The sequence below is a fragment of the Mustela nigripes genome, chromosome 6 (genome assembly GCF_022355385.1).
Source record: "Mustela nigripes isolate SB6536 chromosome 6, MUSNIG.SB6536, whole genome shotgun sequence".
Taxonomy (NCBI): domain Eukaryota; kingdom Metazoa; phylum Chordata; class Mammalia; order Carnivora; family Mustelidae; genus Mustela; species Mustela nigripes.
This window is the reverse complement of record NC_081562.1, coordinates 67,495,208-67,518,781: the sequence shown is the minus strand read 5'-3', so window position 1 is coordinate 67,518,781 and position 23,574 is coordinate 67,495,208. Positions and strand designations below refer to the sequence as shown.

At 38.6% G+C, this 23,574-nt stretch overlaps 1 protein-coding gene across 3 annotated transcripts in view; it reads right to left on the bottom strand.

Annotated features, from left to right (window-relative positions):
* ITPR2 (inositol 1,4,5-trisphosphate receptor type 2) overlaps positions 1-23,574 on the bottom strand; it is a 496,325-nt gene that overhangs the window by 306,102 nt on the left and 166,649 nt on the right. For all 3 annotated transcript variants that reach the window (XM_059402747.1, XM_059402745.1, XM_059402746.1), the window contains exon 22: positions 1,544-1,737. In XM_059402747.1, coding sequence (XP_059258730.1) covers positions 1,544-1,737 — 194 coding nt within the window. The remainder of the gene's footprint in view (positions 1-1,543; positions 1,738-23,574) is intronic.

Here is a 23,574-nt window from a genome sequence, read left to right as displayed (position 1 = left end):
GAGCCAAAGGTAGGTGTTTAACGGACTGAGCCATGCAGGCGCCTTCAAAGAAACTCCTGAAGAGGGAGTTTCTAAGACAGAAATGTCTGGAAGAGCAGCACTAGGAACACGGACTAAATCAGACCCATACACAGCAACACAAAAACCAGAACGAGAAAAGAGGCTCAACAAGAAATATATTAAAAGCCCAAAAGAGGCAGCAAGGAGAGGTCAGCCCCGCATGGGCCCCACTGCAGTAGCTCCATCTCCTCGTTTGTTAGCTGTCAGATTGTTTTTCGAATGCTAAACTTCCATAACTGTGGGCTAAAACAAGGTCACATATCTTAGAGGTTGTCCCATGAGTAGGATGACGGGAAGCTATGGGCTCAGTAGGTTCATGGGTCAGGTGATCACTACTGTTCTCAGTGTCAGAATAGGGGAACCAAGTGATTCTTCAGGGTCATGAACACGGGGTCCGGAAGCCTGCCAAAATTTCTCAGGATTCAGCCTTTGGAATTTCTGGAGGAACTGTGAAAACTTTTATGATTATAAGCCTAGTTGCTTTAAATAAAAATGTACAGATCCTTCCAGGACTACTAACCCACTTCTGCTAGCTCAGTTTACATTAAATTATGATGAAAGGCTTAGTAAACTGTATCCAGAATCTTAATAGATTCTTTGAAAACTCCAGGCCCCATTTTCCAAATCTGGAATAAATGCTACAATTAAAGTATCATAAAACTATTTCCAAATTTTAAAAAAAATGTTAAGAATTCACAGTTACAGTAATAGGGAATTTATTCACTACACCAGTGGGCATGAAATAATAATTTATCTTCTTTAAATTCATAGAGCTAGGTATTAAACTATATTCATTTTAGAGAGAGAGAGAGAGACAGAGCACAAGCACAGGCAGACAGAATGGCAGGCTAGAGGCAGAGGGAGAAGCAGGCTCCCCGCCGAGCAAGGAGCCTGATGTGGGACTCGATCCCAGGACGCTGGGATCATGACCTGAGCCGAAGGCAGCGGCTTAACCCACTGAGCCACCCAGGCGTCCCTAAACTATATTCATTTTAAAAAATCTATTATTCTCAGCCTCTTAGAAACAAAAACACAAAGAGAGATAGTCCCTTATATAAAATACTGAGACCAATATTAACATTTTTGTTAATAATAAATAAAATTTTATTTGAGTTTCTTGCAACAATGATAAATCTGAATACCTAGAATTACATGCCCAATTCAATTAAAAATACAAATCAAGTTAGAATTCAATCTCAAGTTTGCCTGCTCTGAAACCCTGAAGTGAAGGTAAAATGAAATCAGGGTCAATACTAAATGAGAAAATGTGTATGAAAGAGGTTTGGTGACCCTCAAAGCACTCCACAGTTGTTAGATATCATCAGAAATACATTTAATGAAAATGAACACATGTCACTAACATTTTAAATAGTGCCGCTCACTTAACAGAAATAAATGAGTTCAATAGCATTTCAGAATATTCCCAGTGATTTGGAGATGCACAATTGGGTATTCGCTCCTTCACTCCCGTTCTGCCACGTACCTGCAGAATCTCAATAATCTTCAGTTTGGTGTCCATCACGGTCACATCTTCATGCTCTATGGGGCTCCCCTGCTTGCTGGGGTGGATGCTGGGCTGAACGTCAGGCACACTCATGGGGAAGATAGAGCCTCGACTGAGTACCATTTGGGTCATCATCTCTCCCACTCCATGGATGGTTCTCATGACGTTGTTTCCTGGCACAAGAAAAGTCTTTAAGTCAACACACACGACAGCTGGAGAAACAGGCGTCCTACCCAGCTGGTCAGAACCGGACAGCAAGCAGGACCGCAGAAGCACAAAGACAGGAAAGAATAGCAACAGCTCTACTCTGGCTCCTTCCCTACAAAGTACAGAGGCTGCAGACGCATTTCAAAATGACAAATTTTAAAAAATGGAAGTTTACTGTTCTCAGAAAATGCTTTCCCAGGATGCACCACAGTGAGTTGTGGGAGCTCTGATAACATCCGCCCCAGGTCTTTCTGGAACCCAGGAAGCCCCTACCAGCTGTCACACCAATAGGCTCTAACTTTTACCATAATGTGAATGAACTCTACGAGAAAGGAGCTACAGGGGAGGACACAGGCATTACAGGAAAACACGGAAGTGGTGACTAGCATCCTAATCCTACCCTCAACCCAAGGACTTTACAGCTTTGCTTTCATAATGCTTGTGAGAAAAGCTCATGAGGAGTCTTGCTATAACTTCAAAGAAAAAGAAAGAAGAAAAAGAAAGTTTCATCCAGAGAAGTGTATTGTTTGCCAATACACTTCCCATTCCTTCATCCAGTTGGAATTAAAAAACTCGTATTCCAAATCCACAAAAAGCAATGATGTTTGAGGTAATTAGGAAAACACATTAGTGACCAACATGATCATTTCCAAAATGGGATTGCTCTCTTTCTGTGTCTTCTGAGTTTTTCGTTTTTGTTTTTTTTTTTTTAGAAGGTAAATTCCCTCATCTTTTTTTATTATGTTCAATTAGCCAACATGTAATACATCATTAGTTTTTGATGTAGCGTTGAGTGATTCATTAGTTGTGTAGAACAGTGCTCATCACCATATATGCCCCCCTCTATACCCATCACCCAGTTACCCCATCCCGCCCCTTTGTAACCCTCAGTTTGTTTCCTGGAGTCCAGAGTCTCTCCTGGTTTGTCTCTCTCTGATTTGACTTCTCATTCATTTGTCCTGCAATAAAACTGCACATACCCTCACGCCTTCCACTGACCACAAACAGCTGAACCCAAGGATCCTCCGGACGCTGCTCCAATCTGTTCTCCAGCCTGACTGTTGTTTCTCACTTCTAAGTTCCCACAACAAGCAGCCAAGAGCCAAAAGAACAACTGTATACTTTTCTTTTGGAACACTGATCTCTGCTTTATGTATGTTCATGGAGCTTTACCTCAAGCAAAGGCCCAAGAATCTGGCAAATAATTTTCCTTTCCCTGAGTGTCTCAGGGTGTAAACCAAGAGAAATGGAAATGGAAATAAGATGAGATGAGATAAAACTCTCAGCTCTAAGTGAAGAGTATAAGTTAGAGGGATACCTACAGGACCAAAAGGCAAATAAATAAAGGAAAGGAAAATATTGAAAGGATGACTCAAAATAATCTTGATGCTCTTGCACAGATCAACCCACAAATATCAACAAGCCACTGGTAATCACTGTGAAAAGCGAAATGCCTTTTAAAACTTACTATCTTATTCATATATGAAATTCGTGTACAGAAAAGAGAGTGGGACTCAAATAGTACATTTTGGAGTAGGCAGAGAAGGAACATTTTTTTTTTCCTCGAGTGGCATCTTCCAGGCAAAAAATTAACTGGTTTTCCTTCTGAGAGTCTATGAACTTTATTTGACTGCTGTTGGCATAAACCAAAAAAGAACGGCAGGGGGAGAAAAAATGTATATGAAAGGTCATTTCCAAGTTTAGACAAGATTGAGATAAAGAATTCGAGAAAGCCCTGTTTTCCAGGAGAACAACCTTGAGGCAGAATACTTCATTTTCTGCGGTTCTCAGGCAATCACAGCAGTTGACTACTTCCAAATCCCTCCACTGTTTGCTACGTGGATTGCAGGGAAGCACATCTGGAGGTTGGCAATGGTTTTAGGTCACCAGTGTTTAACCAGTACATTTCCCGAATTTTGACTCGAGCATATGTATGTTTTAGCCTCCAGGAGATGATTTCTCACCACTAACACAGAACAGGCTCCTTTGTTATTCCTACCCCTGATTCACACAGAAATCCTTGGCACCCAGTGTTTGCATCTTACTTAAATTTGCATGGAAAATAATCATTTAATCCAAGTGATTATTACACAGAAAGTTAGCCCAGACAATTCTTTTCCCCAAATATAGATCCTGTCACCAAGAAATTAAAATCTAGAGGCCAGAACCATAATAATACGTAACACATGTTGTCAACGACATGGGGTGGGGTGGGGGTTCATTCTGGTTCTACCACATCCTTAGATGCCTGTGGCACGTGGTCACCACAAAACTCTCCTGACTTCTCCATGTATGGCCAACTGCGAGGGCTCAAATTAAAAGATGCTCTATTTTCTGGAGTTGCTTGGTGGTGATGAGAAGTGCTTAAATTGTGAACTATCACAGCTTGGAAAACGTAAGTCAAATGCCACATAAATCACATACATGCGAATCTCCCAAGTATCCATTTCTCCAGAGAAAAATTCCCAACTCTAGACTGTTGAGATAAATCAGAGGCCATCGGTTTTCAACACTGCCAAAGAAGAAAACTTACCATTTCTCCTCTCAATCATAATTAGTTAATACTACTAAAAAGTTTTCAGTGGAAAGGCTACTGTGTAACGATATAAATCCTCTGGACAGACTAACCCATAAAAATTCAGCTTTTCTATGTCTTTTATATTAACCCAGTAGCCAGAATTTATATTTATATGTAAAGGGTATTGAGATAGTTTGAAAAAATGTTAAACAAAAATAAGAAAGAAGGAATTGCTTAGAAAGAAAAGCAGATGGACTTTTCAGGTCTTTTTATTACATGATTCCATGGATAGCTTTACCCATCCTAATTCCCTCAAGAGAAAAACCCAAAAGTAAAAGCGTATACTAAATGGTGGCTAGGAGTGGATTGAGAATACATTGTTTCTTTGTTTGTTTGATGTTTCCAGTGAGTCAAGTTCCCATTACCAATCACAGAAAAATAAAAAGCAATGAGAGGTCCACACAACCAGGAAGGTGAGCTGACCACACTTTAATTGTACCTGTTCAGAAGTCATATTACTGCTTTGTGAGCATTACTACACTCAACAATCATTAAGAGTTAAGTGGATTTCTAGAAAGCATGAGAGAGTTAACAGAATCTTACTTGATTGAAATTTACCTTATGACTACTGGTATTTTATTTTATTTAATTTAAAGTCATCTTTATGTGTTATCTATTTCTATTAGAAATACCTAACACAAGAAACGATCATTTGAATTTTCCAGTTGTTTAGATTTCAAGTAGACATTTCTGCAACCTTCTCAGCATTTATAAGAGATCATAGAAATATTTGATTAGAAGAGCTCTGTGAATAATTGTTCACAGCAATTTAATTGTTCTGTGGCTACTAAAGTCAGCTCAATGTTTTATAATAGAAGCTAAAGAATGGATAACCCAGAAACTGTTCTTCCTTCCCTGAAACATATTTTGATAGTTTAATTTGAAAAAGAAAAAGAAGGAAAAACGCATTTGTTGTTATAATAATTCATTTGAAACAGAATGATGTTAAACCATAAAGACAGGTCTCAGGAAATCTTCCTCCTCCTATCCCTGCTCAGCAGCTCCTTATAAACCTCCTTGCTGGAAGACGCCTACACTTTAGAACTGGAATGGTTTTCTATTTTGAACATTCTCTGGAGCAGTGCTTCCTCCCAGTGGTTGAGGGTCTAGTTTTAAAAGGACTTTTCTATATGCAAAACAAACAAAAACATTAACACAAGATCAAAGCCTTAATGAAGCTAGTGATACAAGCAGAGCCATGGGTACCATGGTACCAACCTGGATTAAATGGAAAATCAAGATTTTACACCCTAAGAAGACAAAAAGTAGCCAGCCTTCCCAGTTCAAAGTTAGATCACAGGATTTGAGAGAAATGGATAATCTAGCCTCCATCGGGTCTGTAAGCCTTGTGCTGGACCTGCTGGGAACATGCTGTTCTGCTTAGAGTTCTCTTAACTAGATGGTCACTCAACTTGCTTTCTCACTTATGCTTATGATTTCTGGTACAATATCACCTCCTGAGGTGGCTACCCTCTCTAAAGGAGGACTGCCATCACTCTGGACACACACACCTGCTTTACATTTCAGCCATGCCATTAACACCATCTCAGGTCATATTTTATATTAGTTTACATGCTTCTTGTACATACTCCCCTCAAAAAAAAAAAAAAAAAAACACAAAAGCTCCATGAAAAACCAAGATCCTGCCTAGTTTACTGCTCTATCTCCAACACCTGGAATAGTGCCTGCCATACAGGAGTCATCCAATAAATGTATGCTAGATTAATGCACTAATAAAAGAAAAAAAGACTTGATAAGCAAATGAATAAACAATGAATTCCAGAACACTGAAAAGAAATAAAATAAAATATAAAAATTTTTAAAAATGAGATTGACATTTTTATTTTAAAAATGGGATCTTAGTATACTAAAAATATTCCATCTTTCCTCAAGGTGAGTTTTTGCTTCCTCTCCTTTATATTTTCCCAAATTTTCTAATTTTTTTTCAAAAAGCATATGTAACTTCATGTTCCTCGAAAACTTGTTCATTAAAAAAAAAAGAAAGAGTAATAAGACAGATATTAGTGAGATAAGGGGAATCATGAAATCTGCCCTCGTCAAGGGCAAATCACATCCCATGTACTTTGCTAGGCCACATATACGCTCACAGTAGGGTGGGGGCTTAGGGGACCCATCCCACTTTACTCAGCCAGAAAGTGGCAGAACTTCAGAGAGAGAGGTCAACAGATATCAATATGCAGGTTTTTTTCCCCAAACCATGCTGCTTTGCTAATAGACAATCACCTAGCAAGTTTCCAAAGATTTTACACTCAAATTCAGAAAATCTAGCAAAGGCAAGAAGCAAAGATTCTCTTTTTTTAATAGTTTTCTTTCTTTCTTTCTTTCTTTTTTTTAATTAGGCTCCATGCCCAACATGGGGCTTGAACTCATAACCCTGGGATTAAGAGTCACATGACCTACTGACTGAGCTAGCCAGGCACCCCCAGAAAGCAAAGATTCTAATTAAAACTGTGCAATAAAAATGTGAAATTACTATTAATCGTATAATAAATTTGGTCACATTATCCCCAAGTGAACTTATCCAACCAGTTTTTATTACATATGATGGGCCACACACTACTCGGAGCATTTTATTGGTGCTGCACAATTTCATTTTAAGGGCAGCTCTTGCTCAGTAAGTATTATTAAATAACCGATGTTCATCTGGCTCTGTTCTAAGGACAGTGGGGATGGGAGGACATAGGAAAAATAGAACTAACAACATGGCTAGGAAAACATAAAACATAAAATATATCCATAAAAATTTTTAAGAAGAGATATAAGGCAGCTGAGAGTTATAGCATGGGCAGGATGAAGATTCCTTAAGAAATTTTTTTAATTTAAAAAAAAAGTTTTGTTTTGTTTTGTTTTGTTTTGTTTTAATTTACTGAGAGAGACAAAGACTGTGCACTAGCAGGGGGAGGGGCAGAGGGAGAGGAAGAGAGAATCTCAAGCAGACTCTGCACACTAAGCTCCAGAGCCCAATGTGGGGCTTGATCGTGTGACTCTGAGATCAGAACCTGCGCTGAAATCAAGTCTGACATTTGACCAACTTTGCCACCCAGGGGCCTCTAAATTGTTTTTTAATTAAACTTTTAGTTTAATTTTTTAAATTATTTTAGGTAAGGAGGGTGAAGGGCAGCTTCACTGAAGAGACACAATTTTGAACTAGGCTTTGAACAGAGTTGAAGATTTAGATTAGTATGATCTTCCTCAAATTATTTCACCATCCTAGGTATATACTCTTAATCTAACAAAATATGTTCCAAGTCCTGTGAGAATAAGATTGTATAATATGTACAAAAACGTCATGAAGAATAAAAGGTATCATATAATTATAACGTATTACCTCAAAATGAAAAGTGGAGGACATGTGCATGTTTTCACTACATCTCTTAAAAACAATTATTCTCCATTTCATCATGTTCTGTTAGAGTAACCACCATTCTACTAAGGAATGCGTGGTTCCTTCATAGCTCATGATCTCTTACACTCTGTCTTGACTGACATACAATATCACCTCAAAAAGAAGACTTTCAGAGAAGTGCTTTATAAAGAATACTCAATGAACAAAATAGACAATATGACACCAAATTTTCTTCATTCTAAATAAATACTCATTGAATAGAGTATGCTGATAAACGATTTACACATTCCAGCCTTCCAAAACCTTAGAATTTGAACAAAGCAAAACCTATTGAACACACACTACCAAAATATAGTAATGTTATTATCCATCTTTTTTTTGAATATCAAGTAGACTGCTTAAAAGAAAATTATTTCCCATCACACCCACACTCTAAAGAAGTGTTATTCAAAGGATAAATTTAAAAAGCAATTCATACAAAACAGTGGTTGAGTTCTACATCCTACTTTGGATTTCATCACTGTCAAATACTGACAAAGGCATTTCAATATTCCAAACCTCAAGATTTTAATTTGCAAAGCTGATTTTAATTCTTAACTGTTGGTAATCTAACCAATAAATGAATTTACATACTGTTTTCAATTGAGATACAATTTAGATACAATAAAATGCCCAGATCTTAAATGAAAGTTTTCAGCAGTTCTGCTTTAGAAGGACACACACCCCTGTAAACCCACATGTCATCCAGATACCAAATATTTCCATTACCCCAGAACCTCTTTTGTACCTTTCTCCGGTTCCTCTCCTCTACCTTCCCCCTCACCACCACCACCACCAAGAGCAACCACTATTCTGATTCATCATCACACTATAGATACATGCATTAAATAATGTAGTTTCATAGGTATGATTTTAATTAAATGATCATAACCAAAGAGTCCTAGTATTAGCACATCTATCATTGTTAAATGATATCAGAGAGGTTTCTAGCTCCTTGATGCTGTACCATTGCCTCAACCAGATAAGTATTTTTGTTGCTGACTGGTGAAGTCAGAGACAGCATGTTTCTTAAATGTAAAGGTAGCATGAAACAAAAATGATAACTAATATAGTGATTTATTCCACCAAATCCCCAAACTACACCAACAACATGATAAAATCAAAACAAAATGCTTTGTATTTAGAACCCCAAAAAACCAACTAAAGTATCTGTAAAGTATCTGATGGGAAAATATGAAATACTGGAGCACAAATTCAATTTGAGTTCTGTTCAGGTCCCATGGGGATTTACACTATGTCATTGTTACCAAAAACACTCAGTTCACTTAGACCGCATTACAAAAGTAAAGAGTTCAGAATGAAAGAGAAAATAACTGTACTTGCCTCTGTGCTGGTCAGACCAGTGATCAGTAACACCTGAATCCTAAAAGGAATAGTTAAAGAAACTACGCAGAGAGGAGGAGACACACAGGCAACATGCTGGTCATTTTCAAACGGAGGGAACAGACATGTGGAATTGATGTTCAATTTCAATGTGCCTCCAGGGAACAAAAGTAGGACTGCTAATTGGAAGTCAGAGGCAGATATATTTAGGATAATCTAACAAAACAGACCTAACATAACAAAAGAAATCTAATAATTGGAGCTCTTGGAAATAAGAAAGACCTGCCTTTTGCGGCAACAAAATCTTGGTCACTCCAATGTTCAAGGAGATCCCAGGTGACCATTTGTAATGGGTGTTGTATGAAGATTTGAAGTTTGTATATTGCATAGATGACTTCAACAATCCCTTTACATGCTAACATTCTACGCATTTATGTTTAGGTTCCAACAGTGTACCTTATTGGAGGTCACTGGTGGACTCTCTTCAGCAGAAATTGAGAAAACTGGGGAACCATTCCCAGTGTATTGACAGCTCAAGGCATCAGATTCTGAGGTTCAAATAGTATTTATAAATAGAGAAAAGAGTTGGGGAGGACAACATGGCCCTCCTCAGTCACTCTCATTATTTGTGAGAGCATCCCTGGGTAATTGATTCTGTCCTATTAACTCAATATGGTAACAGTAGTAACTCTTCCTGGGTGCTAGGAATCATTCATGTCTTTCCTAGATAACTCTGGAGGCTCCAGCATCACTCTATAGCTTAAAGACTAAGAGTAAATTCCACACTGAACTGTGGAAGGTGCTCCACCCACTGTGTACCTGATAACTTTGTGAAACCAAACACAAAAACGACACATGATGCCTCTGTTTCTAACAAATCCCACAGAAACACCAACAAACACAAAATCAGTCTCCTGCCTCTACTGGTCAATTAATTATGAAGCCGAACAAAAATAATTTTATGTATTATAACTTTATGTAATATCTGACTGAGAGAACCAAAAGAAAGTTATACTCCCAAAAGGAAGAGGTACTTCATGACTTAGTGTGTCATGTAAATTATGTGCACATCATAACCATTAAGTTCTTGTGAGATTTATTAACTTACACAGTTAGCAAGTGAATATTTCAATCATATTACTCTATTAAGACAGTGCATCAGAGATCACTGAAAAGGTACAACATTATTCACTCAAACTGCTCAAATAAAATTGCAGGAACAAAATACCAGGAAGTATTTTATCATGAACTGGCATTTCTCATGTTCTGTCTCCTTCATTACAAGTTTGGAAAGGGAAACTAGAAGTTCATCAGTAATAAAAGAAAAAAAATCCTAGTTTGGGAATGTCACAGTCCAGAAGATATTTTTAACATTCAAATGCTTAAATATTTATATAAAAACATGTAGTCTACATACATTCATCAGATGCATTTCACTCAATAGGTAACCCTTGTATGTAAATAATAGTATGTTATACATGGTACATGCCAGCTTATAGAAACAGAAAGAGAATATGTTTTCATAGTTTTCCCCTCTAGGTTGCTCTCTCAGTCAATACATCTGAAACTTTATTATGGAATTATCCAGATAGTAAATCTAAGAGTCTGGAGCCTTTTGTAAGTCTACTAGGGAAACAACAACAACAATAACAACAAAAAGACAGACTTACAAAACATAATTACAAAGTTAAGAAAAGAAAGACACAAATATATACTTGGAATATTAGGACCTCGAAGTACTTTTGTCCTCCAAACACTTGCATATTTACATAGGGTGTGGCACTTACATACACTTGTCCTAATGATAAATTTATGAAAGTATATATGAGATATAGAAATGTGTCTAAGAAGATAAAATTGGTTAGAATTACTGGGGAAACAGTAAGAGGCAGAGCTAGAGACATCTGATGCATATTGTGAAGACCCCTGGGCACCAACTTAAAGAACTGAGTTATTCTCCAGAGAAGCAGAGAGCTAGTAAAAGAGCTAGCGTATGTGATTTAGAAGGATCCTTAGGATGGAATGTGGAGAAAAGGGCCAAAAACGGACTCAGGGAGACCAGTCAGAAATTTATTGTAGGGAGTGAACAGGGACATCCAACTTCAAGAGATATTTAAGTGGTAAAACCTTTAAGACCTGTGATTGAAACTTTGTTTCTGAGACAAGCCAACCATTCAAGAAGAGATGATTATTGGTTTTAAAAAGGTTTTTTGATCTGACCTGCAATCATTTCAAGTAAATTCAAAACTCTTTGGGAAACACCTACTGTTTAATGCTAAGCTTTCTTGGACACTAAACTTGGAAAAAGTAGAAAATAGCATCCCTGCAGATGAAGAAATCATCTAGATAGAAAGTAATATAATAATAGCAGAAAGAACATCAACTCTAGGGCTGTGGGTTTTTTAAGGAAGTGGGGAAAAGGAAAAGAAATCTGAATTCAAAATTTGGCTCAGCAAGCTATAAGTTGTGTGATCGTGGGCAATTTCCTGGGCAAAACAGTGATCATAATAACTAATTGATGGAGTGCAATAAGGATTAAAAGTAAAAGTGTACGGGACTCCTGGGTGACTCAGTCAGTTAAGCATCTGCCTTCAGCTCAGGTCATGATCTCAAGGTCCTGGGATTGAGCCCCGCATCAGGCTCTTTCCTCAGTGGGGAGTCTGCTTCTCACTCTGCCTGCTGCTCCCGGTGCTTGTGTGCTCTCTCTCTCTCTCTTTCTCTCTTTCTCCCCAGCAAATAAAGTCTTTAAAAAAAAGTAAAAGTATGCAAAATATCTAAAGATGTGTTCAGTATTGAATATAAATAATACATCCCTTTTATAGTAATGTTTTGCCAACGTGTGGCCTGGCACATGGTAGAAACTCAGTATAAAGTAGATATATTACATAGTTATTCTCTACCTATTTTTAGACATGCATTTGAGTTTAAAAAAGGAACATGATTTAACATAGATCCTGTGTTTGAAACTTTCTGGATAATGGAGAGAGGATTAAGCCCAGAGAGGGTAAAGTCCTTTTAGGCTTTATTCATAAGTAAGAGAAAACTGTGAAGTTACATAGGCCTTTTTTCTAAAACTTACAAAAGCTTAAAGCTGGCAGTGGTGGGATGGGGGAGGGGGGAAGCAGGTGCATTAAGCCAGAAAGAACTCAGGGGCAGAGCCAGCACAGCACAAAGCTGTAGGAGAACCAGACTCAGAAGATCAGAATGTCACAGAAATTCTTCCTTCATAACTGAAGAAGAAGAGACCAAAAAAGACTTGCTTCCCAGAACAGGTTTGTGATGCTGGTGATTCTGGGGCATTTTGAAGTAGGAAAATTTTTCCTATCTAGAACTTGGTTGTATGTATTATGTTTTAAGGTTGTTTTTACTTTTCTCCCTAATCTCTATTTCCTATGAGATCATAATCATTTTTATTTTTCTTTCTAATCTGCATTTCCTATGAGATCTTACTCTTGAGCTACAATTTTTCCAATCACAGTATTTTTCTGGAAGATGCCTATAGTGGATAAGGTGATAGTCCTGCCCAGATGCTCTTTCAGGGATAAGGGACAATATATGGTCTCACCTGCTAGGAGTGCTACTCATTGAGTAGCTACGTTGAGGACAGCCCTCAAATGTCAGCCCTGTGTGGGGACTGATGCGTCTGAAGAGAGCTGCCTCCAGTGGCACACCCATTGCAGTGCAGCCCATGGAGGCATAAAGGCTCAGCCCCAACTCTCACTCCAATGGCAGATGATTCTGAAAGAACATCCCAAATGCAGACATCTCCCCTCACCCCAGAGTTTGCTACTAGGTTGGCATCACAACCCAATTTCTCCCTTTGCCGATCCTGCTCCTTTCCCTTCCATTTCACTGGCATTGATCCTAAAGAGTCACCAGTAACACCTCCTTCATGCTAATCTCTGGCTCAGGGTCTGCTTCCTGGGAAACACAACTTGCAATAAATAACTCCAGAGACTCAGGGACATTGTTATCACTGTTGCTGCCATTGTTGTTATTTAAAAATCAATGGAAGATGGGCACCAGGGAGTCCCAGTCACCTGAGAAGCCAATGGTTGATTTCAGCTCAGGTCATCATCTCAGGGTCCTGGGATGGAGCCTTGCATTGGGCTCCGTACTCATCAGGAAGTCAGCTTGAGGGTTCCCTCTCTCTCTCTCTCTGTCCCCCTCTGCCCCTCCCTCTCTCTTCCTCCCCCTTCCTCTACCCCTACCCTCTCTTTTCCTCTCTCTCCCTCTCTCAAGCAAATAAATAAATAAATCTTTTAAAAAAAAAGTTAGTGGAAAAATGTCAAGGTGTTATGAGAACACACTCATCTAAATGGCACTCACATACACAAAGGGACAAGAGAAACTCTAGCTCTGTGAAGAGGATTACATGCGTGTCTCTGCCTCTTCTTGGAGTCAAAAGCTTCCCTTACTAGAAATACATGATTCCGATGGGAAGAAGGAGAAGGCAGAAGGGAGCAGCAGACAGGTAGTTGGGAGATGTGAGGAACAAGACACATTCTGGAGATAAGACAGATGTGTTTGAAGCAAAGGGACATCCCTGGAAGTGGAGACGAGGGGAGACAGGTCAAAGAATAAGGCCATCCAAAGGAGACTCTTGAGAGGGAGAATGGGCAAAAAGAAGTCCGGAGATCCCTGCAAGAGATTTTCACATGATGAATGGTAACAGTGGTATCTTCTCCCTATAGGTAAACTTCGCTAACACTTCTGAGCACGGTGAACTCCCCCGTGAACTTACATCCTTTATAGAGACCTGGATAGAGCTCAGTCAGATCAAAAATTAAAAGAAGATGAAGGCACACTTGAAAGAGTCTTGAAAATACAAGCTGCCTTGGACCTTGTACTGGCTGCCCGGGAACGGGCATTGTACTAACCTTACTTCTGTTTGTTGTCATCCACCTGCAATGTCCTCAGCCTCACCTGCATCCAGGTGAATCCTGGCTTTCTTGCTTACTTGCTTGCTTGCTTTTTTTGTGATACACTCTGGTTCTTAGTGAACAAAGACTTCTGATTTCAAGGCATTCAAGCTGGTGGCTTTACAAAGAGCTATCACCGCTATTAACCAGGAGACAAAGGCCTCGTGGATACTGGCTAAAAGGAGTGTTTTGCAACACACGTTAAAAAGAACAGCATTCAGCGAGTGAACACACTAATCTTCAAAGACTCACAGTTTTGAACTGAAAGAGACCGTAAAGATCACAGTGAGACTAACCATATTTTATAAAGGAAGAAACTATTTTCTGGCAGCTATTTTGCCTGCAAATACTTTCTTCCTTTCCCACCCATATAACAATATTAAAAATGTTTCTGCTCCACCTCCCATCTCCATTTCCCTTCTTTTGAACAGCAACTATGCTGCCAGAAAAAGCATATTTCAAGGTGGATCATGTAAAGTCCCTTCCAAAATGCTCTCTGGCCCCCCACAAAAAAAAAAAAAAAAACAAAAATAGTTCAAGTGAAGAAATGGCTAGTTGTTTGCTGCGAGATAGACAGTCAGCTCCCAGACAGACACACATCCAAAGGGCCTCTTACCACCTGCCTGTCCTATCTCTTCCCTCCCCTGGGCGGGACCCACAGGACTCAAAGTCACCCAGGGGAGCTCCAGTCCTTTCAGGACATTGTGGTTATCTGTTTCTTATTCTCTAAAACCTCTTTCAGCTCCAAACCAAGCCCCAAAGAAAGGGAATCCTAAAAGTAAATGGGATTCTCCATTTGACTTTTGTAGCAATTTCCCATTTTCAACACACTAACCTATGTACACCAACCAAAGAGATTGTCTGGTCACTGATTAGGAACTGGCCCACCTTTCAGGGCTTGACTATAGAAACTCCCAAGAATCTGAAGTTGTAAAAAAAGCAAAATGGAAGAAGATTATAAGAAACTATTCGGCTCTTGTTTGGTGTTTTGGTAGTTTTCTGATATATCACCTTTTCAAAGTCTGGTAAGTTCAAGGCCGGGGAGACAACTATGAAAAGAAATGATAGTCTTGGCCTAGACACCCTAACGAGGCTGACATCATACCCTGGGTTAAGACTTTATTGCTCCATGTTGGAGGCTTAAATTTGAATCCCAGTCCCATCCAAACCACAAACAGACAAGTGGAAAGACACTGACAGGATAACTAAATACTGAGTTAGACCCAAACAAGACTGTGTCACCTTCTGCTTTCTGTTCAAGTGAAGATGAGACTTTCTCTCTCACTACGCAGAGTTAACATGTTATGTTGTTCATTAGACGAATGTAAGTTGTATTCACATTTGTTCCAAATATTTGAAAGACTCTCTAGGAAAACAAAATATATCCACCCCGCTACAAAAAAGTGATCTTAATCAGTAGTAGTATCAGTCCTCAGATTATACATCCTTCAGCAGGCATAAAGAGAAAGAAAAGTATAATTTTTTAAATAGAATGTACTTTCAAAAGTATATTGAAATATCTGACCTATCAGCCAGAGAAAGACAATATCACATGGTTTCATCCATATATGGAATTTAAAAAACAAAACTGATATAGGGGAAGGGAGAAGAAAATAAAATAAGACGAAATCAGAGAGGGAGATAAACCATGAGAGACTCTGAACTCTGGGAAACAAACTGAGGGTTGCTGGCGGGGAGGGGGATGGGGGAGGAGGAAACTGGGTGATGGGCATTAGGACACTTGACAGAATGAGCACTGGGTGTTACATGCAACTGATGAATCTCTAAATTCTAAATCCTAAATTTAGAATTAATTAATTCTAAATTCTATCTCTGAAACTAATTAAATTGAATTTAAATTTAAAAATTTTTTTTTTTTAAAGATTTTATTTATTTATTTGTAAGAGAGAGAGAGTGAGAGCGAGCACAGGCAGACAGAGTGGAAGGCAGAGTCAGAGGGAGAAGCAGGCTCCCTGCGGAGCAAGGAGCCCGATGTGGGACTCGATCCCAGGACGCCGGGATCATGACCTGAGCCGAAGGCAGCTGCTTAACCAACTGAGCCACCCAGGCGTCCCTAAATTTAAAAATTTTTAAAGAAAGAAAATATCTGACTTACCAGCCAGCATATGCACTGGCTTTTCACTTGCATACGTGACAAAGAGCCCTGCTTGACATAATCCTCCCACCCAAAAGATCAATTACACTGAATGGTGCCTGCGTATTCTAAATCACTGAGAGCAAATGATAGGTATTAGGCAAAGCAAATTGACTCAACAGCATAGCCTGCTGGGAGTGAATACATTTGTGAATACATTTGTCTGAAAACATAAGTGAGAACAGAGCCAATGAAAGGTATGGGATGTGTGGTTCTGAAGGTCAGGACCTTCTATATCACTATAGCACAGGACAGGACAGTGCCCGCTCCCAGCATCTCTATATTAGTATGCCTGCATCATTTCCTGAACGGACCCCCTCGATGGCACAAAAATGAAAAGCTGCTTCTGACCTAGCAATTTCTGCCGAGGATGCCGATGGAAAGCCACAGGGATGGTGAGCAGTCACAGTCTGGGGGCTAGATTCAGACCCACAACCAACTCTAGGATAAGGATGACTCACGGGGGCACACAGTGGGCTGCACTGTTCCCAAGGACCCAAAAGAGGAAAACGTCTGGAATTGCCACTTTCCAACCCAGCCATCCCCAGAATTTCAAACACTGATCACTGACCTCTCAACCCACAGGATTTCCCAGAAAAACAAATGAATGCTACAGGTGCACACCCTCCAAGGCAGGCGCCACTGAGGCCTGCATGAAATGGAACTCCAGGAACTCTAAGCCCTTTCCCTCTGGACACGCCTCTCCTTCCGCTCCATTGGGTCTGACCTACCAAACAGCTACCAAACACATTTCTCTGAATGTCCAACCCCAACCGTGCTGGAGCACAATTAGTAAGTGGTAAGTAGATCAGAAGGATAAAAAAAGACCTAGTTTGATTGCAAAAAATTTTCCAGACACAGTATGAGATGAGAAGATTATCATGGCTTACTTAAAGGAACTGGTTCATCTAGCAACAATGCTTATAAAATTACTTCTTATTTTTAAAAAATTGTGCTTTGCAAATGACTTCCAACTGAATAAGGTTTCACTAAAATAGGAAAATTTAATCCAGGTCACTTAAATATAAAAAAGCCAATATGATGCTACACTGGGTATTATTAATCTGGCCACATTGCTCTGGCTCCCATGAGTTGTCCTTTCAAGTAAGAGTTCTCTACCACCACCACCACCCCCCCCCCCCCCCCCCGCGCCAGGTACTTTCCACAATCTGGGATTTCCTCTCTGGCATCAACCTCTGTCTCATCCTGTACCACAGGAATTTTTCCCAGGCCTGAAAATCCTGTCTCCACATTTGGAGATTCCAGAAATGTGTTCTCTCTTGCTTCCTTTGTTAAGAATTTTAAGAGTCTAATAGAACCTTTGTTAGGAATTTATAGTCTAATAGAACTCAGCTATAATAACACACCTCCTAGAACAAAAAATAATGCTTTATAAGTTTGAGGTGTCATCTTATATATAATAAATCATTTTCCTACGTGGCTCATTATTTAAGTCGTTAACATGTTGTTTTGAAACATTTTCAAATTTATGGGAAGAGTTGCAAGAATAGTTCTTTGTATTATAGAATTCCTATAATACATTCTGCCCAGTTTTATGAGATTCACGAATCTGGCTGTATTTGCATCCTCTCTCTGTCTCTCTCTCTCTCTCTCACTACGTACATAAATATGTATCTTTCCTGCACTATTTACGTGTTAGTTCCACACATCCTGACCTTTTGACTCTCAATTCTTCACCTTGTATTCAGTAAAAACAAGAACATCCTCTTACATAACCATAGTACAATTATAAAGTTCAAGAAATCTGATCTACTACCACAGCCTAATATACAATCCATATTCGAATTTCACCTATTGTGCCAATAATGTCTTCTGTAGATGCTATTTTTCCTGATCCAAAATCACATATTGTATCTAGTTGTCATGTTTCCTTAATCTCCTTTAATTTGGAACAGTTTTTAGCCTTTCTCTTTCATGACATGGACATTTTTGAAAAGTTCAAGCCAGTTCTTCCACAAAATACCCCACAATTTATACTTGCCTCATAATTCTCCATGATTAACTGGAAACTGAATTTTTGTCAGGGATACTTACTGGGTGATATTATGTCCTTCTTAGTAGCTCACATCTAGAGGCATATGACATTGCTTTGTCCCAATTTCCTTTTGTTTTAAACTCTCTATTTCGTTTACTCAGCTTAAGAAATATCCGTATTGGGGAGCCTGGGTGGCTCACAGGTTAAAGCCTCTGCCTTCGGCTCAGGTCATGATCCCAGGGTCCTGGGATCTAGCCCCACATCGGGCACTCTGCTCGGCAGGCAACCTGCTTCCTCCTCTCTCTCTCTCTGCCTCTCTGCCTACTTGTGATCTCTGTCTGTCAAATAAATAAATAAAATATTAAAAAAAAAAGAAATATCTGTATTTGAGACTGAACTGATACACTTCTAAAAAAATTATGAACAAAAATTCTAACCTCAGTTACAATTTTTCTAAAATAGTAGCTCATTGGACTGCCTCATGGTAGTCCAATGGTACTACACTGTCTCTGTGGTTTTCCCACACCTTTGTATATGAAGCTTTCCTGACGTAGTGTGCTGTTTCCTGGTTGGTCTTTGACTAATACCCATTTGAGTAGCACTTTCCATAGACCTCAATATCATCATGGCTTTCCAGAAGCTCTGGATAACTAAGGCATCTCCAAAGGCCCCAAGCAGGAATGGCAAACAATATTAGTCATTGAATGAAGAACATTACGTTTACATTGTATGGCTCAATATTGGTAGCAACATGATACACCTAAGCTTTGTATACTATAAAACTGTGATTTTATCTCTAGATTTTGTTATGATTAATCTAGCTTTATGTCATCATTCCTCAATCAATAAATTTGAAGGCTAGATAAAGAAAAATATATCTATGTATATTAGCTTATTTGACTAATAAATAATCAAGTGATACGAATGATAGGAAAACTAATTTCTTATGGTTTAACTCTTAGCAATGTTGCTAACTTACTAGTGCATCTTGGGCAAGTTAATTAATCTCCCTGAATAGGTTTTTCTATATTTGTACATTTAAATAAAACTTTCTAGAAAGCTAATAATGCAAGTTAACATGAAATAAACGTCGAACATTAGTAAAAGCAAAAATAATTCCTTGGAAAGGTTTTCTAGGGGCGAGGGAAGGAAGAAAGCCCAGCATAACATCTCTCAAAGGTTATCTGTAATTCAATTACAACTGTTATCAAATCATGCTTAATAATAAACTATGTTTTCTCACATTTTGTATTATGTATCCAATCACAGAAATGTATGAAAAATAATTTACTCCCTGATCTGCAGATATCAAGAGAAGGAATCTTGAAAAAATGGTCTTTAAATTCAAATTAATTTCAATACACCAAAAACTAGGAGAACAGAATTCTTGGGTATTTACTTAAAAGGGAATAAGCACATTACTTCAGATTCCAAAAATCTAGCCAAAATCCATAAACCCCTTTCTACCAATTAGGAAAAGGTATTTCCCCAAATCAAGAGACACTCTTCTCCTCAACATACGAGTCTTAAAAAGCAGAAGCCTCTGAGTCTCGGTTTATACTGAGACATATATAGATATTTCCCATTGATACAACACAAAGTTTCTTAGAGAATTATAATTGGCTCATAAAAACTATTATGAATTTATTTTAATACTGGAGTAAAATTGTGATGTCTCATATTTTAACAATAGTGTGTGTCGTTGTTAAGCACAAATCACACTACACGGAAGTTAATCCATGTAAAACCACTTAGCACATAGAGTACTCAATGAATATTAGCTATGTAGAAAGTATATTTATATAAGTCAACAAACAATTGCAATTATCTAGCATCACTTTTTGCTGACTTCCAAGATATCCCATTGTCCGGGGGCCCTGCTTTACGCCCTGGCTGTTCTGTCCTGGTCTCTCATGCTGACTTCTTCTCATCTCATGGCTCAATGTTGGAGGTCCCAGGATTCAATCTTTAGACCTTATTTCTTCCCAATCAACAAGCACTCCCAAAGTGATCTTATTCAGTTTGATATTTTGAGTGTCTTCTATGCACTAATTCTCACATTTATAGTTTCTACCCTGACATTACTCTGAAGTTGTCGACATAATATCTCCCCGTGGATGCCCAACAGGTATTTAAACCTAATGTGCCCAAACAGAAATCCTGATTTTTCCCTCCAACCCCCTCATCCACCAGTCCTTCCTACCTTGATGATAGCACCACATTCACACCAATGGTAATTCAAATCTAGGAACAGGGGTGCCTGGGTGGCTCAGTAGGTTGAAGCCTCTGCCAGGATCCCAGGGTCCTGGGATCGAGCTCTGCATTGGGCTCTCTGCTCAGTGGGGAACCTGCTTCCTCCTCTCTCTCTGCCTGCCTCTCTGCCTACTTGTAATCTCTGTCTGCCAAATAAATAAATAAAATCTTCAAAAAAAAAAAAAAAACCTAGGAATAATCTCTGACTCTCCTCCTTCTTATTCCACATTCAAGTCCTATCAGTTAATACTGTAAAATTCCCAAATCATCCCCTTTCCCCTAATCTACCACTCTTCTTCTAGTTCATCATCATCATTCAATTCCCTAAAAGCTTCCAAACTATGGTCTTCCTACCATTATGCCCACATCAGTATTCTCCATTCTCTACTCAGCAAGCAAAATTATCAGACCATATCAATCCTTTCTCAAATCCTCCCAAAAGACATGCAACAAACTCACAACAAAATTCAAATTCACAGGTCTGCAAGGCTCTATAATCCAGGGTTCTCCAACCTTCTCTCCTATTATTGTCCCCCATTTTACTTACCTCAGCCAAAGTGGCCTTCCGGCTACTCCTCCCTCAAGTCAATCTTATTCTGCCTCAGGGCTGGCTTCCTTGACCTATGTAGATCTCTGCTTAAATGTCAGAGGTTGCTCAGTCTATTTTGCCCTTCTCCCCACTTATTCTACCACTCTCCATATTGTCCCACTTTATTTTTCTTCATATCATGGGATGTTATAGTATACATTTATTTGTTTATCACCTGTCTTCCAGTAGGGAAAAAAGATGGATTCTGCCTCTGTATTTATTAATTGTCTGTCCTCCTTGTGGCTAAGGACTTTATCTTCTCTATTCCCAGTGAGTAGAACAGCATCTGGTATGTAATAGTAACTCAATAAATTCTTGTTGAAAAAAATGAATCATTCTCAAATTGCTGATAGAATGATTAAGAAGTCCAGAGATGAATGGGGTCCATGAGAAAAATATGAGAATTATAAATAACATAAAAGAGTAAAAATATATATATACATATCTTACAGGGCAGACACAGACATGACAGAGACAGTGCAAACAAGATATTTACAAATTTTGAGAGAAAAATAAAACTTTCCTTTAGGGTAAAACTCTGAAAGCAGACTGTGAGCATTGAAACCAAGAGACCAATAGAGAAGATCAATTTCTAACTTATCAAGAATGACTTAGATCAGAGTAAATTGGAGATTATAAAAGGATCCTGCCAAGAAGAATCTTTAATATGGACATCTCAACTCCTATGTACCCTCTGGGACTGTTAAGAAGAAGAGTTTCTCATTGGTGAGATTCAGAAAATAGAAATAGGATAGACCACTGGCAAGTCCCCTGTTCTTTGATTTACCATTACTGTTCTTGGCTTTTCCTTTGTTTTCATTCAGATATTGTTAATAGGCTTTGATTTTTATAAAATTTTAAATTTTTATAAAAGATGCAAGAAGAATACAGAATGCTTATACACCCTTTCGTTTTTTTCTCCACTTGCTTTCATAGCAACTCCCCCTACATACCACAACTCTCTCTGAATATACGGTATATATTACAGTTTTATCATGCTATGTCTTAAAATCAACATTCCAGACAATTACACCATGGAGAACTTAGGTTATTCTTTATTTACAGAATTTTTTCTTGGACTGTAATCTTATATATAAGTTCTGTTCCATGGTTTTAATTTTCTTCTTCAGAGGAACTCCAATTATTCATATGATGGCTCTTCTTTGCCTTTCTTCCATTTCAACCATTTTCTTTCTGACTCTTTTTACCTGTTTCTTCATATCGCTGACATTCTCATTGTTTTCCTGCCTTTCTTCAATTGTGCATATTATGCTTTTCTTCAAATCTATTCTTTTCATAATGTGATTTAGTCTCTAGATCTTTCCTGTGTCCAATAAACTTGCATTTCATCTCCTCCTGATTTTTTGGTCTACGTCTAACCTGTTTTTTAATCTATGATTCAAGGTGGTTTTCAAATCCCAATTTTTGTTTGAAAATACTTAATTCACTTTAGAGTCTCATGTTACAATTTTCTTTTCTTCCATGGTTGGTTTTCAGAGCAGAATTTCCATCAACTGAAATGTTTTGATTCTCCATTCTATTTTGATTTTACAGTAGCATCATATATAGGAGGATTGATTTCATGTCTGCATTTCTTAGACAAGTCTGAAAATCTGAGCTGGTTCACATAAACTTCAGTTCAAGAACACCCTCTCCTGTCAGAGTGGCAAAGTGCAATTCCTTTAAATTCTAGCTCATGGTGGGTGGCAATGGAAAGGAATTACATACATTTCCTTCAATTTGTTGTTGTTGTTGTTGTTGTTGTTGTTGTTGTTGTTTATCTTGTGGAACTTAGGATTTCATCATCTTACTTCTTTTTCCCTTCAACGTGAGATTCCAAAGGATGACTCCCCCTCATCCCTAGGGATGAACATTAACCCACTTCTTCCCTAGAAGCATTGCATTTCCACAGCTGTTACCTGAGTACTGTTAAGCCCCTTCCTTTTTATTCAGTGCTCTTGTCTACCAGATTCTACGTCAGTATTTCCACACTTAGCACAGACTATCTTTCTGAGGGTGTTTTGCAGACAATCTCTTTTTATCTCTTCTGCACAGCTTTTCCAAAACCTTCTGTCTACAAAGGCTTGCAGTGAGAACCTGTGAGACAGCTCTACTGAAAACTGATGCTACATTTCTACTTACACCTGATGTTTGAATTGTCCTCTGTCTTCTAGTTCTGCTGAAGGTGAGGGATTTATATGGTTAAATTTGCTTCTTATTGGTCTCTACAGATTTCTGGAAAATGTAGAAATTATTAAGATTTAGGCAACAGTCATTGCACTCCTGGGTATTTACCATTGCACTACTGGGTATTTACCCCAAAGATACAGATGTAGTGAAAAGAAGGGCCATCACTACCCCAATGTTTATAGCAGCAATGGCCACGGTTGCCAAACTGTGGAAAGAACCAAGATGCCCTTCAATGGACGAATGGATAAGGAAGATGTGGTCCATAAACACTATGGAGTATTATGCCTCCATCAGAAAGGACGAATACCCAACTTTTGTAGCAACATGGATGGGACTGGAAGAGATTATGCTGAGTGAAATAAGTCAAGCA